The 19022-nt window shown below is 44.4% G+C and overlaps 1 protein-coding gene across 2 annotated transcripts in view; it reads left to right on the forward strand.

The window, feature by feature from the left end:
* The window catches only part of arnt2 (aryl-hydrocarbon receptor nuclear translocator 2), a 35647-nt gene that overhangs the window by 1722 nt on the left and 14903 nt on the right, over positions 1 to 19022 (forward strand). For both annotated transcript variants that reach the window (XM_040202417.2, XM_078085243.1), the window contains exons 2-8: positions 5132 to 5243; positions 7396 to 7443; positions 10270 to 10483; positions 10853 to 11066; positions 13637 to 13739; positions 15854 to 15919; positions 16754 to 16839. In XM_040202417.2, coding sequence (XP_040058351.1) covers positions 5132 to 5243; positions 7396 to 7443; positions 10270 to 10483; positions 10853 to 11066; positions 13637 to 13739; positions 15854 to 15919; positions 16754 to 16839 — 843 coding nt within the window. The remainder of the gene's footprint in view (positions 1 to 5131; positions 5244 to 7395; positions 7444 to 10269; positions 10484 to 10852; positions 11067 to 13636; positions 13740 to 15853; positions 15920 to 16753; positions 16840 to 19022) is intronic.

Here is a 19022-nt window from a genome sequence, read left to right on the forward strand (position 1 = left end):
ACGGCACCGTGGCTGCATACAGAGTGCAGAGATGAGGTGTTGTTAGAATGACAATGTACAGATGAGAACACCACCCTGTCAGATAGAAGAAGGGCAGTGATCCCTCTTTCTCTTGTGTTGGCCATTGTAGATGAGAGTACATCTGTGGATGGAAGCAGCACAAAACCCTCGCATCCAGGGGCCAGACTACTGCTTTAACCATTAGCCCCCCCCCCTTTAGCCCTATGTTTGTTGCAATGTAACTATCCAGTCAGATGTCTGAGTGTGATGCGTGCAGTGAGAGCTTGGTGAAGCTCCCCATCCACGGATGAAACCCAGTTTGAGTTAAGCCATGCTCAATGCTGCTGCAAAGCGCTGATCTGTGATCAGCCTTACTATTTCACACGGCGTGGCTCTGCGTCCAGGTGGGTTGACCTCAGATCAGATGTTCGGTAATGTGGGAAGGCTGTGTCACTGCAGGATTATCTCCAGCTGGCCATCGCCCAGATCCAATTGGTGTAAGAGCGTTTGAAACATGACAGGTGAGATGATCTGATGAGGGATGTTAGAGAGGATAATGCTGATCCCAATAGAAAAAGGTGTTTTATTGCAGTGTAAGTGTCCTGCATTGTCAACGAGTTGAGTAATTTCTTGTAAATGTATCTGCTAATACTAATACCCTTAATCCATATCAGGGTCACATAGAAAGTGAACGACGTACAACACTTCAATTCAAGTAATGTTACACCCCGGGAACTAAGCATCAACCACAATGCATTAAGTAATGTCTTCATATTGGATATGTGGATTGAAGATAAGATTGATAAAAACTTCTGGACTAAACAACTTAGACTTCAGGTCAACTTACACCAAGCTACTAAACAGTATACACGTCATATCTCACCAATAACCTTTTTCTATTATGATATCCAAATTATACAACTCAACACTATCAGCCGTTAACGGCTCTGGAATCTAAGTCTACAATTAGAAAATTATAATAAGGATCTTTATCTGCAGATGTGCAGAAATAACGGCTTCAAACCTGACAGGCCAAAAAAAGAAAAAGTGCTGCATCTACAGTTGTTTTAGAATTTCAAATGTAATGTTATGAATGAAGCTGGAAGCTTCTCCTATTTTGTACAGACACACGATTTCTATCTGTGATTAAGAATGCAGTGTTGCTCCTCTGATACTGAGCTCATTAGTGATGCAGGGGTCAGAGAGTCACACCCACCGCTGTGACAGCCAATCAGCACCGGCCACCATCCGCTGACTTTATGTCAGGAGCTGGAGGAGATGGCGTGTGTCTGTTAGACAGGGAGAGAGAGAGAGAGAGAGAGAGAGAGAGAGAGAGAGAGAGAGAGAGAGAGAGAGAGAGAGAGAGAGAGAGAGAGAGAGAGAGAGAGAAAAGAGGAATCGGAAGGTGACAAAAATAAGTAAATGTTCTGGTTACATTTTTAAACCACATTTTAGTTGTAAATTATATTTAACAACTTTGATAAAGTTATTACCTTCCTTTGCCCAACACCGGGTCGATTATCCCTGCGCCACTGAAGAGTCCTGTCCCATGTTGGACCTCTGGCATGGACCACAAGTGAAGTACCAGGTCTTGTCTTGACAACTCTAATAGTTGTGTTTTTTTAGTACTTTAAATAAATGTGTGTGTTTTCTGATTATGGAGTCCATTTTAAACGGTAAATGTGTCGAGGCGGTTTGACAGACCTGTTGGGTTGGGAAAAGACATGTGGAATGAAGACAGGATAACAGACAAGAGAGCGAGGATAGAAACAACCTTGTCAGAGCAATAGGAATAATTCATAAGGAGAAGGTAGGTTCCTCCGTTACTCATTAATGCATTTCCCCTCAGGGCGTGTGAACATGTGATGGCGCCTAAAGACGCTGGCCGTGCATTCCAAGGAACACAGAAAGGGTCACCTATGTACTGAGTAACATGTCTGGGTTCTTATCGTTGGACATGCAATATCTCGACATATGTCTTGTACAACAGCTTGTTCAGAGTTTCATATAAAAACATGGTGGTCCTCAAAGTAAGAAAATAGATGTATCGCTAGCACGCTGCATCCATCCATCCATCTGCACACCGCTTATCCTGCAAACAGGGTCGCGCGGGGGCTGGAGTCTGTCCCAACCAACTTCAGGCGATAGACAGGGTACAACCTGGACTGGTCGCCAGTCAATCACAGCAGAGACCAAATCTGTGAACAGACAGAATACAAACTGCTGAACATCAATGGTAGTTCCTTTTGGTGATAGTGATATCAATGAGAGTGTTGTCATTGACTTTTTAAAACGTTCAAATTCTAGTCGATTAAAGCCTAGTTGATGCTTCTGCGTTTTCCGAGCGACGCAAGGAAACGCAGCCGCAAGAGCCCCTTGCGTGTCCCTTGCGTGCCTTTTCACACCACCTTGCATGCGTCGACCCATTTTTCTAGGCTTGCGTTGAAAGCGACACAAGCCTCCCGCAGCGCACAAGGCTGCGATTGGTCTGCTAACTACGTCCTTTACGGAGTCTCACATTTCCGTTTTCATCGCACAATACCGCCATTATTAAAACGAAGAATGTTTACGAGAGAACGGATCAGATCGAAGAGCTTTTGTCTGAAGAAATGCGTAAATATGAGCGCTTACACAAGCCGTCATTGGCGGACTATGAGGACGCGCGGATGGCCTCTGATTCGAGGAGGGAGATCTCCACAAACGCAGGTTTGCTGGTCGAGGGGAACAAAGTTGTGGAGGAAGTTACGGGACAAATGTGTCCGCGATGAAAAGCAGCAGTGGCGATGCACGGGGCAATAAAGTCTTATGATAAATAAATAAACAAACCAACGACTTCCACACACAAAGACGGGACTCTCTAGGTCGCCTTCAACAAAACACGTGACTCCATCTGTTGTTCTGGAGGTGAATCGCTCTGCAACACAAAGCAAGACTTTTACAACCATGAATTGAAACGAGTGCGTCGGAACAACGGTGCATAAAGACGCAGACGTAGAAGCATGCGCCAGCCTTTAGACGGGACCCAAGTGGCCTTTTTATTTTATATATGGGTATTAACTTCATCCTGAGCAGTAGTTCTGGTTCCGTGAACACACTTGATATAAACAGACTTGATGTTAACGACGATGGTAGAATCTGAATTTGTCCGTTTCAGCCTGGCGTTGGAAAGTGACCACATGGTCATGCTGGTGTCTCTGCGTGCCGTACAGATGCATAGCAAATACCCTTTTCTGTACATGTATTACTTAACACAAACACACAGTGTATGGCACCGTTTCACTCCTCAGTCCAAAAGCACACACTCTGATATTGTGCTTCAATCCCTATTTTCCCAGGGGTCAAAAGCTCCTCGCTGCATCTGTATGTAGACACGCTTGCATCACTCAACAGTAAACCAACAGAACACGCACAATATACCACAACATAAAATGACAAAAGGATTGGCCAGTAGAGAGAAACCAGAGCGCCCGAATGATTCCTTATCCAATCAGGAGAGACTGTCCGAATTGACAAACATTTATTACACATGTATAATATTGGAATAGTGCACAATCTTTGGCCATTGGACTCCATCACAAACCGGGATAATCAAGGGGCCGTGATGCAGACTTCTGCTCGGCAGAATCCCCCTCTGGAGTCCAGACACTGGTGGTGGTGGTGAAGAAGGGAGTTGATGAAAACCGGCATGGACGAGTGAGTGAGTGATGAGTGAAGAATGCCTGATAGCTGCTGGCGGTGCCTGGGGAGGAGGAGGGTCGCATCCGGTTTCACACTGAAATGACACCTGACAGCAACTACATAATTGTTTTAGAGGCACAGCGCCGCTTCTGTTGGTCGCAAACACCTGGGCGCAGTCAATCTCCGCTGATTGATCATTCTGGGAGACCAGCTGAGGCATATCTAAATTACGCGTGGCATAAAGGGAGTCTTCCTTCCAAAACTACCGCTTAAGCTCCATTAGAGAAGAAAATGAATAAGTGAGTCAAAAAACAGCGCTTCATGATTTAAGAATAGAGCCGAAACCTGAATGGTAGTATCTCGCTGGCACATGTGCACACACACACACACACACACCTGTTTGGACAGCTAGGAGACAGGTGGTGGTGTTTCTGAACGGTCTGATGAAGGAGCTGCCTCCTCATCAGTTAACTCAAACACACTTGATGAATGACTGATGGACGGCACTGCAGTGTGAGTGTGCTTCTGTGGGAAGACGTCCATTACATTAACTCTGTTACTGGGCGCCCTGAGGCCTGTCCATTGCATCTGACCAAATGAGTGAGTGTGGCGAGAGGAAAGCAGCATGGCTGTGTGAGCAAGGAGGACAACAAGGCATTTGAGAAGGAAGAGAGAAGGATGGAGGCTGGACTTTAGTGCAGCGGAATTCATCTCTGCTGCTCATGGAACAGCCAGCTTGTATTTCACCGCATGAAGTTATAATTCTTCAAAAAACCCAGATGAGCTGCTTCTCGCCTCACAGATGAACATATCCAGCTTGTGTTTCTGAGTTTTGTGTTCTGTTGGTACAAGCCATTTTATTTTGATTTTTTGTTTTTTTGCATTAGTATTTAAAATGTTCTGATACGTGCTGAAACAGTGAATCAAAATTATCCTTTGAAACACCTTTTCTACTTGCAACTGTTGTTCATTTAATAAAATGACTTTACTGTGGCAGAAACATCTGCATTAGTTGAGACAACTCATGTCATCTAAACAATTGTCAATATTCAATTAAGTGTTTTAATGTTGTTGATCGTTTTATTCTCAATTCTCAGTCCCTTTAGTGGTTGAAACGCTACCTGTTACAACAATACACAGTGCATATGTCAAGGCAGACATATCAACGATCCCCATGACTATTAGTGATTAATGAGCTGGAACATATTGAGTACCAGGGTCCCCCTTCACAAATATTCAACATATAAAACAATGTATATAGTAAGTGAAACACAAATGGATGATCATGCTCTTCATTGAGGGCCACTGGCCATCCAGCCTGGTCCTTGGGGTTCCATCATAAGGGGTCTGAGCGGTATCACATCCCAGGGTTCACTGTTTTAGAAGGAGATGTGTAATGGTGGCGCTGTGTGACGGAGGCCTTTGCTAACCCCTGTGTTGTTGTGTCCTGCAGAGATGGGCAGTGAGTTACCAGGCACAGTGGCGATGCCGGGGGCGGTAGGAGGCGGTCAGGTGAGGATGGGAGGAGCGGTGCCAGGCCGCGGGGGAAAGAGGAGATCTGCAGGGTGAGTATCTTCCCCGCTGACGTGCCGTGGAAAGCCGCCACTACAGATACAAAACATTTCTACAGCTGAGACACATGTCACATACTAGCCACATAGTTATAGTGCTGCTGGACATGGCATCAAGAATCCAGCTGCCACAACTAACCTGGCTTTCCCAAACGCTCCTTGTTGCTGATTTTCTAGCAGCTGTGTTAGAAAACGAGCATTGGGGTGCACGTTATTTATTAACCAGGTAGTGCTGGTTTGTTTAATGAGTTACGTTACAGTTCATTGCTTTTTTCAGGCGTGGTACTAGGAGACTAAATGGCACCTTGAGATTGAGAAGGATCATGAAAATGATATTAAATCGTAACTAACCCCTTTGTACAGCTGAAACATGATGGAGGGGCATTGTTGATTGGTTCATGTTACTGGTTCAGACACAACATTTGTACTTCACTTGTATACACAGTAGATTGTCACTCAAAGGCAGCAGCAAACAGAAAAGGCTTCAGTCTTAATCTCAGCAGACCTGCAGCTTTCTGAAGAACCGATGCTGCTTCTCCATGTTTGGTCTCCACAGATGACCTGTGGGGGTCGGGCTGGCTCATAAGGTAGCAGCCGGTCAGACGTGCATTTTATAACCACAGATTCTTTCATTTTCAGAATATTTTAGTCAAACACAAAAATAGAGAAATCACAGAAATATCAATAACTAATGTATGGATTCATTGTTAGATCTATTGAACTTAATGTCTAAAACTCTGTAGATGAAAGACATGGATAAGGATTTCTGTTCAATAATAAACACAATATCACCCATTAAACTCATTGCCAATTAGTCGGCTGATGATTTACAAATCAACATTATGTGTAACATCTAACTAGTGGTTCTAACTCTTTTTTTAACTCTGACACTTTTGTTATGCCACACGCTTCAACAGCTTTTAGTTAGGGATCAAATCGGTGGGATGTTAAGGGATCAAATGATGCTGCCAACCAAATGTATTTCTGCCCACAGAAAAAGAAGAAGTGTTTCACCGGGAATGTCAGGAAAATAATCTCAAACCGTAATGAATGAAACCTCATTTGACATGTGAATTGCATTTTCTGGTTCAGTGCCTTGTGAATCTAATCCTCAGGGGCCAAAGCGATGCATTTAACTCGTGCACAGGCATCAGGACTACACACACATGAATAAATAATAAGCATGGCACAGGGACTCCTCATGGCTCGGTCATTGTTGATTTATGTATGAAGCTGTGTATGTGTGTGTGAGACAATAATCTTCTCCATTGTTCCCTCATAAAGACAGTGCTGCTGACATACGCAGTGTGTGTGTGTGTGTGTGGTTGTGTGTTTTCCGTAGCTGCAGCACACCTGGCTGACCTGCTGACAGATTAAACTGTCCACGACTCCATCTGTGTTGGTTCCATAAGAGGGAAACCTCTGGAAAAGAAGAACTGTGCTCCATAGTCTCATAGATGGAGAGGATGTGCTTAAATGTTGAGAACCTCCTTGATCAATACTCTCATTGTTTACATTGGCTCGTGGGAATGTCCATGAAGTCATGTTAGAGGAGATAAACATACAGCAAACAGGGACTGTGAAGAGTCTGTGCCTCTGTGTGCTGTGATCTGATAGATGTTGGTGCATGTGAGCTCACTGCCAGTGTTCCAGCATCCTCATGCAAGCACCAGTTAGCAGCATTAGCTATGAGCATTGACGTTCGAGAGCCGTTGAAGGCATTAGAAGTTTGCAGTCCGAGCAGGCGTCAGGTTGTGCTGTGACGTTTTCATACCAGACTCACAGATCCTGTTGTTTCACTGAGATGCTCTTTGAACATCTGTTCTTGTATCCAAACGTTCCTTCCTTATCGCATTACCTCATATTCATTCCTGTGCCTGAGAGGTTTTTCTCACATACAGGAATGTCTCCTCTGTAACTTCTGTCACACATGACTGGTACAAACTGTCACCATTACGAATCACAGTGGAAGGAACTGACTCGATATTGGTATTTGATCAGCACACAGAACTTGTTACTTGTCACTGACGTCTCATCTCTGTGGATGCACATAATCTATATTAGAAAGTTGCCAGGACTGATATACTTACTGCAAGTAGTAACAAGGTTGTTTCTTGTCCTGTGTTGTCCTGTGGTTGTTTCCCAGAATGGACTTTGATGACGAAGATGGAGAGGGACCCAGCAAATTTTCCAGGTGAGCTTGTGTAAAGCAGGACTTCTTGTCTGGATGTGTGAGAACCAGTTCCTGTTTCAGGGTATCTGCAGGTGGGGTAAATTATGGATCAAGTAACCAAACTGGAACATCAGTCTTCTTTTGATTTAGATAAATCTCAGCCTAATGTCAGGTGGAAGTAATGGAAGGTGTTAAAGAACCCTGCAGTTACCCTCTCGTGTGTACTGTGACACCTCATGATTTCCATTAAACATGTTGTGCTCTCTCATGTCTTTGTCTTTTTAAGAGGGACTCAACTGTTTCTTTGTCATCTCAAGCGTCCTCACATTTCATTTATTTTGCTATTCTGTCCTCACCTGTTGTGTAGAGTGTAAGTATGTAGGTTGTACATGAAAGTAAGTGGATTTCTTTCTGCTAGGTTGAGTGGGGTCAGTGAGGAGGGGGCACTGCCCTCTGTGGGGCATATTAGGGACTGCACTTGATAATGGACTACAATTCCATGTATGATTTATTGGGCTACAAGAAAACTCGTTGTCAGTGTAAAGGTTTTTCCTCTCTGCATGAACACATTATTAGCTGGTTGTTATCTCACTGCTTGTCAGTGTGCGACTCACAGTGATGCACAGAGACGAGGAGGACGAGCTGATCTATCTACAGTGTCTTTGGGCTGTTTAGGCTACAGAATGAAAGCAGCTGACGCAGGACAGTGTGGACAGGAACTGGATCTCTCCACATTCTAGCTTAGGTGGAGTTCATGCATTCATTTAGGGCGATTTGTCTTTGACATCCTTCCTCAGCTAGTGTCTCTGTACTTGAATAGAGATTAACTCAAAATAGAGCTTTTCTTACCCCATTGGTCTTATTTGCATTCTATAGTAATGCTTACTTGTTACTAATAAGTTTCACAAATGCTAGTATTTACAGTATAGAACCCGTACCCAAATCCACACAGAACTATTTTACAATGAGTTATTCCAGTTATTATGAGTCTCAAATCTCTACTGCTTTTTCTTTGCTTCTAGTCTTGTCTCCACCTATTTCCCCAAAGGAGAAGGACAGAAAGCAGCTGTTACAGTACTATGTTTGGTTCAGTTTGCCCATGTTCTTCCCATCAGTCTTTGAACATCTACTCTCATGTATTAATATTATTGGATGTGAAGGTGCTACATGAAGCTGTTTCACCTGTATGTATACGTTGTATTACATGCTGTGCCCCTCTTCTCTGTAGGTATGATTATGATGATGATCCTGGTGGGGTTATGGAGAGATTCACCAGGTAGGCCTAGCCAGCTGAGACCACCGGCTCCACAAACTACAGCCTGAGCACTACACACCTGCTCTGACCAAGGACCGGGAATACTAGCAGCTGGTGCCAAAATGAGTCAATATTTGTTTATTAGAAAAAATGATTGGTCCTTTTTAATTGTCGGTATGTTGCATAGCACATGTCTGGCTACACAAAGCGTCCCACTATGTCTGAGGAGTCCTCCACTCAACAGGTGTGCAGAAAGGACCCCTCATAGGATATAACAGGATATCACAGAAATGAAGCTCTTTCTGTCCAATCAGATGGCCGTCTTACAGGAACGGCCCACTTCTCAAACCAGGCACAGCACAGTTGGTTTGTATCAAATGTCTCCTGGACCGTCCCAACAAGCGTCAAAGAACCCAGTCCCATCCCGGCCTCCAGCCTCTCCCAACTCGAGGCACTCCCTCTGACTTTGTGAGGGTCCAGTCCGGTGCCATGGTGGAATCGTTGAGTTTGAGGGCTGTCTGGGGGACATTTTGAGCACTTTATGAAATATTTCTATAAATCAGCATTAGATGCAGACTTTGTCCATTGGAATTACCCACAATTCATTGCAATGTGACGTTCACAATCAGTGGATAGAGGGAGACGTTAAAAAAAGGTTAAAAAAAAGCTGTATTAAGGATTGAAGATGGAACAAAATAAAAACATGATATTTATCATTGAAGCTGTCTTCAAACAAGTAAATAAATAATTTAACATTCAACAATCACGTCTCATCTAGTGAGGACAGCCTGGAAGATGTTTAAATTAGGGAGTACGAAGTACAGAATAAATACCCACAATTGTACATCATATTTTTGACGTTGTCATGATAATGTGAAATACAGTAAACTAAGTATTTACAGCATTCCTAGCCCTCACATTTTCCCAGTCAGTCCTTGAGACTAGGTTTTAAGGTCTTAGGGTGCACTTTGGGACTAGCCCTCCCTTTGCAAACGTCCTCCATGTTTTTCTAACAAGCCGGTCAGAGCAGACTGAGATTGCTTCTGACAGAGTCTTAAAGAAACTTAACTTCTCAGACTGAAGAATAAAAGGTCAGACGGTATGAAAAGTGCAATGGGACGTACATTAAGCATGTAAACATATTCTAAATCAAAATACAACAGAATTTGAATCTAAGTGCATGGGGCCGTCCTGAAACAAAGAATAAGCATCTTCCTTAAATGTGTGTCAATAAAGAAAGGAAATACTTTAGTGTACCACCGATCATCACTAAAGCCCACGGTGTCAGCGGCAGCCATTGGACACGTCCCCTGGAAAAGAGGAAGGGCACGTTTCTCATTGTGAGACTCGTGGCTTTCATCTCACAAGTACGGCTCCTCCAGCGGTCTGCAGGCAATACACCATCACTTGTTAAAAGTTTGACTTGGTGGTAAAGTCCTGCCTCCAGCGTTTCATTTCACACTAAAACCGACAGTAGGTGGAGGGACATTGACGAACAACAGCACAGCCAAAGATCCGATGCATCTACTGGGCTGGTCAGTGGTTCCAGTCTGCACTTTCCTTTTGTCCAACTGCTCTTCTCTCTGTTTTAGAGAGAACCACAGTGAGATTGAACGGCGTCGGCGCAACAAAATGACCCAGTACATCACCGAGCTGTCAGACATGGTGCCCACCTGCAGCGCTCTGGCCCGGAAGCCTGACAAACTGACCATCCTGCGTATGGCTGTCTCCCATATGAAATCCATGAGGGGCACCGGCAACACGTCCACTGATGGGGCCTACAAGCCCTCCTTTCTCACTGAGCAGGTACTGTTTACAATACTTCAGTGTCACCCCCCCCCCCCCCCCCCACGTCTAGATATATATATATATGTATACAACATAATGTGGGATTGCTCAGCTTGGAGGGCCATCCGGAGAGAAAGTGATCTCAGTTATTTGGCATTCCGCTCTAACCTGGTGTGTCCACTTAATGATGGTCCAGTAAGGATCCCCAGGCATCAATGAACCCCAAGAAATTTAAACTTGCACTCCCATAAAAGGATTGCAAACTTAGCCTCTACCTCTAAAAACCGATCTCGGCCCTTTGGGGCACAGATCCTTCACACTCGTGTCCTTGGTCCTCTGGTAATGTGTTGATGAATGTAAGCTCATGTACTGTTGTGCCTCCTGCAGGAACTGAAGCATCTGATTCTGGAGGCAGCGGACGGCTTCCTGTTTGTGGTTGCCGCGGAGACAGGGCGGGTGATATACGTGTCGGACTCAGTGGCGCCGGTGCTGAACCATCCCCAGTCCGAGTGGTTTGGCAGCACTCTGTATGAACAGGTCCACCCTGACGATGTGGACAAGCTGAGGGAGCAGCTCAGTACTTCAGAAAACTCCATGACAGGTAGAGGAAGTACACTCTGCACAGCTTTCTGATGTTACCACCGGGCTTCTCCTCCGTAACACAATTCAGTTAGGAAAGACACTGTTGGGGACAGGTAGCTTCTGAGCGGGTTTTGAGCCAAACAAACAAAAGAGAACAAAATATGCTGCAATGCTTCCTTTACTTCCCTGAACTCCAGCATACATCCGACCCCACTGTACCGAAGGAAACCAGATCATTCACACCGAAATCTCTTGCGGCTCCATTCCGCCGTCAGAATGCTATATATACGGCAACATTTTCATTAGTAAGTAAGCAGCATGTAATCTTTAATGTCAGCCTATTTGTCAGGTCTGCCTTGCAGGGAAGCTAGTACACACAGCAGAGTGACCTCAGGCACTCTGTGTGCAATACAAACCTATTTTAAAAAGTCTGAAACGGCCCCAGTGACAAAAAGAAAACCATTGAGTATGAAAAGTTCAGTACGGTTTAAAACAAATCATTTCACTCCGTTATCAGCGATTTTCAGGTAAACAAGTGGGAAAATATCTGAATAAAAACTCTTAGCACATTGATGAGTCACGATCATTTTGATGCATTATGATTATGTGTTGGCAAAGTTTTGTACAAAAGAGAGAGAGGGAGAAGAAGAAGAAACTGAATCGTTCTCTAATAACTGTCAAATAAAACAACACACTTGCTCCTAGTGCTCACTAGAGGGCAGCGTGGTCCCCTAAATATCTTCCTCTGCAGGGCCAGTACTCCACATAACACACTGAGGACAGGAGAAATATGTATACACACAACAAGTATGCACACACACACAAACATGTACGCTGCCTTCGAGGCCCCCCCACCTCTCAGAGTTAAGTTTCAGTCGGTGGAACTAAAGCAGTATGTTTCCTATTTTCTCTGTTGTCTTTTGAAGCCCACTGATGTGGAGGAATGAACAACATGAATCAGCCAGAACACCAGTTGTTGCTGTCTGTAGTTGATTATGAGAACTATGAATAATGTGATCCGTTTACTGGGATCACAGACACAAACATGACATTCTCGACTCATTACCGAAAGTAAGAAAATGTGTGTGTTACCCAATGCTGGTCTCCACTGATAATGAAATTAAGGAAAGACTACTTCCTCCATCCACGCTTTAGAATGCAATTATACTGGGATGTGGAGGAGGTAATATATTCGCACATCTGTCGGAGATTCCAAACGCATTAATGGCTCTAGTCCAGCTGAACATCTGGCTCATTACCGCTCACGTCCTTTGCACGGAACTTCATAGTGCTGGAATGTTAACACCACTGTGAGGCTTCTTCATTCCTTTGTGTAAAAACAACATTACTTCTCGGTAATGATAATAAGTATTATATAGGAAATGGTTCATTTGGAACTTCCAATAACAAGGCGAAAATGGTCAAAGTATATGAGTCCACTTCTCCCACATACTCCCAGCATGCGATGTTATGCAGGTTGAGTCCTGTGAGTAACAGAGAATGTGTGTGTATTTGTTGTCCTTTGCGCTGGTTGTTTTTGATGTCATGTGCTGTCATGTTTTTACCACAGTCATATTTAGAATTCCTTTCCCATGTGGAAAGGATCAGGCCCATTCTAGGGATGATGGAGACAAGAGATTGTGCAGGTTACAGTTACAGGGCCGAGCGGGGGGGGGTTGCCTTCCATTTCTCAACTTCTCTCTCTCCAAACAAACCACTGCAGACGTGATTGATGGGATTTTAAATGATTCTCATGGTGTCACTCTCACCACCACACTGCGCATATTGCACACACACAAACACCCTCCCTCTCATCAGTGCACAGAGAGAGCGTGTCTGCACCCCCTCCCCACCCCCCTCCAGAGCTGTAAACCTTATTGTGCTTAATGCCAAATGATTTGTACATCTCCTCCATCTGCCCATCTGGATCTAACATTCTCACAGGTGTTTGGACACATTGACATTAGTGGAGCCAATTCTACGGTTCAAGGAGAACGTGCGCGCCACTGAGCAACACTCCAGACTAGGAGAAGGTTTCTTCTGGCAGCTCCACATATCAGCTGTCTCATTGGGCCTCCTCAGGAATGTCTCAGTCAGTAAACGGAATTAGAATAGGATAAGGGACACAACAAATCTCACACACATATTGTAGAATGACCTAGTTCACATTCCTCTGGATCTATTCACGTTGATGTGGCAGTACTCTACAGCGATGACAATCTGCTGCTGTCCTGGCCATAACCCCCGACACTGGCCCTGTACGTGATTCCTAGACCTTTCTACCTTGTAAATGTCAGCAAAAGACTACGAGATGAACCTTTTAACCATCTGAAATAGTGTCTTTTACACCGGCTCATCATTGCGTGTTATCCAGCTTCATTTTGGCCTCCTGCTGTGTTAGACAGTGTGCTCTCATCCCTCTGCGCCTCACTACATGTCCACAGGTTAAAACCAGTACTGATCTTCGATATACACATCTGGGTCATGTGCTCCTGCTTCAGGTTTGCTCATAGCCGTACAGGTTGTAGGAATTAACCAGCTGAGTTTACTGGTCTTTTCATTTGATTCGCTGTGCGTGTGTGTCAACAGGGCGGATTCTGGACCTGAAGACTGGAACAGTGAAGAAGGAAGGACAGCAGTCCTCCATGAGGATGTGCATGGGCTCCCGCCGGTCTTTCATCTGCCGCATGAGGTGTGTGTGTCTGTGCTTTTATTTCTGTCAGCTGACTTTATGGAGCGTTGTTTTTCTTGTTTTGGAATGACCGTGCAAACATCCACAGCACGCAGTGTGAGCAAGGCTTACAAAAGCTCATCATTTACAAAACTTCACAATTTCAGTAATGCAAGGTTATAAGATGCATCCAGCATTCGATCACACTACATGGTATGTCCTAACATAACAGATAACAGCGAGGGTCAGATTGAGGAATGTTTTCTCATTGACGCATCCATCTGTCTGGGAATCCTATTTCACCATACCTCTCCAATCAGTCAACAAGTGAATCATTTTTTCTACACTAGATTCAGATGAAGGGTCAGTAAAATGAACAAAGGGGGACCAATGGAGCCCTGATGTAAGAACACATGTACTGTGAAACAGTAGATGGGATCATGCAATCTGAACCACGAAAGCCTTGAGTGACAGTTGCGTTTCTTTGAGCTGGAACCCACGTGAAACCTTCAGGAGTCCTGCTGAGCTGCTACCAACGAACCCCCTCACCTCCAGAGAGAGGAGAGCGCACCAAATGGTTGTACAAACAGCAGCTCCTTATTGCCAAACAGCAACATTCTAAACCCAAAAACTGAAGCTCAAGCAAGGTGCCCTTGCTCCTTGGCGTGGTTGCAGAGGTTGTATGGGCTACGGACATTGTACCTCCTGTATTCTTATAATCATTGCCATCTGTTGACATCTCTACGAACTCCGTTTTCTGCTAATGTTTCTCTTTCTGTGTCAGGATATCACTGTTTGGATAATTACTCATTGTGCTACAAACTAGATGATTTTATTGTAACCAAATAACACACTGGTTTACGTTTACTTGTTTTGTCTGGATCCATCACAAAGGCCTGCCAGTCGCACGAGAGCCTCGGCGTGGAATGCATTAGTAGTTGTTATTGGGCTGGCATGTTTTCCTGTTCTGTTGCTATTCTAAGCTCTGTATAATTCAAACAACATGCTGCTGGGACACAGTCAGGAAGCAAGCAGTCAGTTAAACGCAACCACTTCTGTGACATGCACATAAATGTGGCTGAGAGGCCGGCTTATGCAATGTTCAGCCATGAGAAAAACATCCTTAAAGGACCTTTGGCTGGAAGCAAGGGCTGCCTTCACTCTACAAGCTGCACACGCTGTGCAGGGGTAACAGTGCTACAGAGCCCTGACGCGACATGCAGCATATGTAACTCGTGGGATGGTATTGAGTCACTGATTCGTGCAGGAAGAAAAACAAGAGATGTTAGTCGCTGTTTGAGATCTGCAGGTCACAACGTGAAAGTCTCTCTCTAAAGCCGCAGTTTGGTTTGTGCTGCTGAATAAACATGGAGGACTCCTAAGAAAACGGAAAACAATGACTTGTCTGGTGATTATACACTAATGAATACAGTTATGAATATACAATATATAAATATGAACATAATATATATTCTAAGGTCTCAGGGGGCCATTATGGCCTGCTAGGGAGGCGTAGTGGATGCAAGTTGACCAAAAAACACAAGTTGCACGAGTTGCAAATGAAAAAATATTTTCCTCCAGGAGGGCTGCAAAGTGGACATTGGGGCTGCCGACGGACTCTGCTGTGGGCATAGGTTGGTCCAGCCTTTCACACTGCCATGAAATATGTCCTACCTCGCCACAGAGATAGCACCGGCGACTCTCAGGGTTTTGAAATCCGGGTTGCGGCCCCGGTGGAACGACGCCTCTGTTCCCCTTAAAGGGGAAGCAGCACCCATCTACTACTTGTCCCCATCTGATGCCACAATATATACTTCCAACCTTCTTATTGTTTAATTTGATTCGATGAAGTAAAGGACCTTTATTCATTCCTACGTGGTGTTTTAGCGTGTCAGTGGGAAATTGTATACCAGCAGAGTCATAGAGACCGACTTCCCTCTTTGAAGAACCAACGCTGTCTTCTTGGAAGAGTTTGTGTGACCTGTGGTGAAGTAACAGCATTTCATGCCCATAAAGAAGCGATCACGTGAGCTCTGTCAGTGAATGGTGGATATGGTTTTTCCTCGTACTAGCTGGAGTCATGTCCCACTGGAATGTAATGTACGCCTTTGTCTTCATTCTTCATTTGTGTGCAGGTGTGGGACTGCTCCTCTGGATCACATCTCCCTAAACCGCCTGTCGAACATGAGGAAGAGATACAGGTACAGGAACTTGCTTCCTAATCCACAAATTACTTTGTGTCTGAACCTCCCTCTCGCTCCTGTCAGCCTTCCAAATCGGAGTTGACTAATAAAATCTTTTTTTGAGATTCAGGGTTCTCCCGCAGATTAAGCGCCCAGCTGGTAAAATCCACAGTAAAATCCAAAATGCTGACATTTTCCAGATCACATCAGTTTTTATCCACGCTCACAGCATTGACTGTATGTAAGAGGTGGACGTAGTCCCTATGACATCACTGTTGTGTGGACAGTTGTTTTGAAGGCTTGACTTTGGCATTCGGGTGGAGCACACATGGACGCTGAATACGATATTTTAAGGATGTCAATGTTACAAAAAACTCTCGTAAAGTGACCAAATTACAGACGGATCTAAATTGGACTTGCGATGCCCTCTGATGGCCATTAGAAAGAATGCAGGTGAAAAGGTTGCTTCCTGCAAATAATCTCTGCTTGAAATACAGCGTTCAGGGCTCTGGGAGATAACGGTTCTCTATACGGGGCTATTGCTGAATAAATTAATCTGACTTGTTTCAGGTTTGGTTAGCACAATCAATGTAGCAGCTTATATAACATTTTTTTTGTGACACCAGCATGTTTATGTTATGAGAGTCAACGTTGACATAATATCATATTGTATTATTTGTTATTTTTCTCTAAATGTGTATAGATGTAGCATTAGATATGTTCCTAAAAAGTATATGTATATTGTGTGAGTGTTTGTTTCCTAAAGCTTCTACTCAAAGCAGTCTGATTGTTACAAGTCTGTTTTGTTGTGTCTGGGTACCTAACATGCTGCTATGTCTGTTTGATGGATAGGAATGGCCTTGGGCCTTCAAAAGAAGGAGAGGCTCAGTACTCTGTGGTGCATTGCACTGGCTACATCAAAGCCTGGCCGCCTGCAGGTAAACAAACACACACTCATGCACATCCTTAACTGGATGCTCTGGTCTCTGTCCCTGCTTAACCCAAACTTCAGCTCCCTGCATGAGTCCCTGGTCAGAGTAGCCTGGTCCAACCTAAAGCAGCTGTGCTCACATCATCACAGCCTGTGTGCTTCATTTATCCCATCAAGTGATGCGGCAGCTCTCACAGCATCATTGTTTGTCTTCAGTGTAAAACAAACATTTCATATCTTTGTCAGAGTGTTTTTTCAGTATGTCTTGTGTGTGACTAAATTCCCAACTGACAGTGCAGGTGTTTGCTGTGGAGTGTGTCCCCCTACCAGGGATTCCCTCTGATCTCCTCTCTGCTGCAGTTTCTTTACTCAGCTTGAGCGTGTTGCATTCATGCTGCCTCAACATGTCACCTTACAGCAGCATTCCTCACAGTTGTTTAGGAGAAGACATTTTTTGCTTCTCAACTCACATATTATGGTCCAGTCCACAACCTGAAATTACAAGATTGTCACTCAAAACCTCTGGAAAAAATATCAGGAATAGCAGACACTCTGTACGGACATTTATTTACAACGAACTGAAACCATCCTGCAGGATTTACAGAAAAATCTCTTCTCAAGTCTTCTCAAGGCCAGGTTTTAAACTAATTAGAAATATTTAATTCAACTTTGCCTCATAGCGTTTATCAGTAAAGCTGTAATTTCCTCTGGTCCTGGAACAAACACGGACTCAGATGTACTCAGATGTATGACACTCACACACACTCTATGCAGTGTTTACAAAGAGAGGGAATGGAGTATTAAAGTGGATGAATCAACATCAAGTGCACGCTACTAAATGGCCTCTTAGCAATTCCAGGTCACACTGGAGCATTTCCCAGGTACAACACACATACACACACATATATACACGGCCAGCATGTGTGTTTTGGAATCATTGACACATGGTTTATTTCTCTTGCACTAAAAATACTCCTTGGAATGTTCCGGGAACAGTCAGCAGCAGGCGACTCATAACTTGGAGATGGATAACAGAAACAGGACTTGAACAGTGCAGGAGAGGAATGTTGACAGAATGATGCTTGTGGTTTTATGTGTAGACGAGCTGATGGAGGCTCATCTCTCTCACTGCATGGTGACATGTTATCTTGAAGGAATGTGCGTCTGCTTTGTGATTGCTGCATATTAAACAGCCTGCTGGTCAATGTGAACGTGATTACAGAGCTTTTATATGTTTTCGTAGACTCTCCCTGCCTCTAGCCTTTGGATGGGCTGTAGATTAGAGCGCTCATTGTAGCATCAGTATGATCAGTGGATCCTTTGTTCGCAGCCAGGAGCTCGTAGTGTCCAGAATTGAATATGTCACCCATCATTAAAACTGAATACTGATTAAATATGTATCTGACCTCACCTACCTTATTTTTCACAAGCTACTTGACCAAAAACTGAAAGTTCTGATTCCCATCTATATAATCAATAACTACAGCGTTGATGGGAGACTGTGGGTGAGTGGAGAGGACAGCCGTCCTCCAATCAGAGGATTGGCGCTTCGATCCCAGGTCCTGCTGACCCGGGTGTCGATGTGTCCTTGAGCAAGACACTTAACCCCAACATTGCTCCTGTATGATGTGATTGGTATTTACTGATGGGCAGGTGCTTCTTCTCCAACACCAGCTGGTGCAACAATGTAACAGTGATACTACAACACTGTTCTCCTGATTGGGGTCGTCGGTGGGAGGGTGCACTGGGAACCGCACGGCCCGAGCCTCAGCTGCTCCATGTCCCATGTCGAAGTGTCCCTGAGCAAGACACCTAACCCCTAATTGCTCCCCGGGCAAAACTCATTGTTGTGTCAAAAGGTCTCAATAGGAGAAATGAATGAATCATATATGCAGGGGGACTATTAACCGTCACAACAAAAGCCTTTTCTCAAGGGCAGTTAGGTCTTACACACTACAGGATGCTAACCTAGCTAACTCCTACACAGCCTCTTAATTCACCGTGAGGTTACTTTAGTTAGACCTTCAACAATCAAACTATTTCACAGAAATATTCATGGTGTTTGCGGTAGTTACTATATCCCATGGAAATGTAAATTCTGTCACAACTATCCCCCAAACGCAACACTGCACCCCTCAGCGACATGCTAACATGTGGTGCAGGGAGGACCCAGGCCCAGAACTAGCAAAC

The sequence above is a fragment of the Gasterosteus aculeatus genome, chromosome 12 (assembly GCF_964276395.1).
Source record: "Gasterosteus aculeatus chromosome 12, fGasAcu3.hap1.1, whole genome shotgun sequence".
In the NCBI taxonomy this organism is placed as follows: domain Eukaryota; kingdom Metazoa; phylum Chordata; class Actinopteri; order Perciformes; family Gasterosteidae; genus Gasterosteus; species Gasterosteus aculeatus.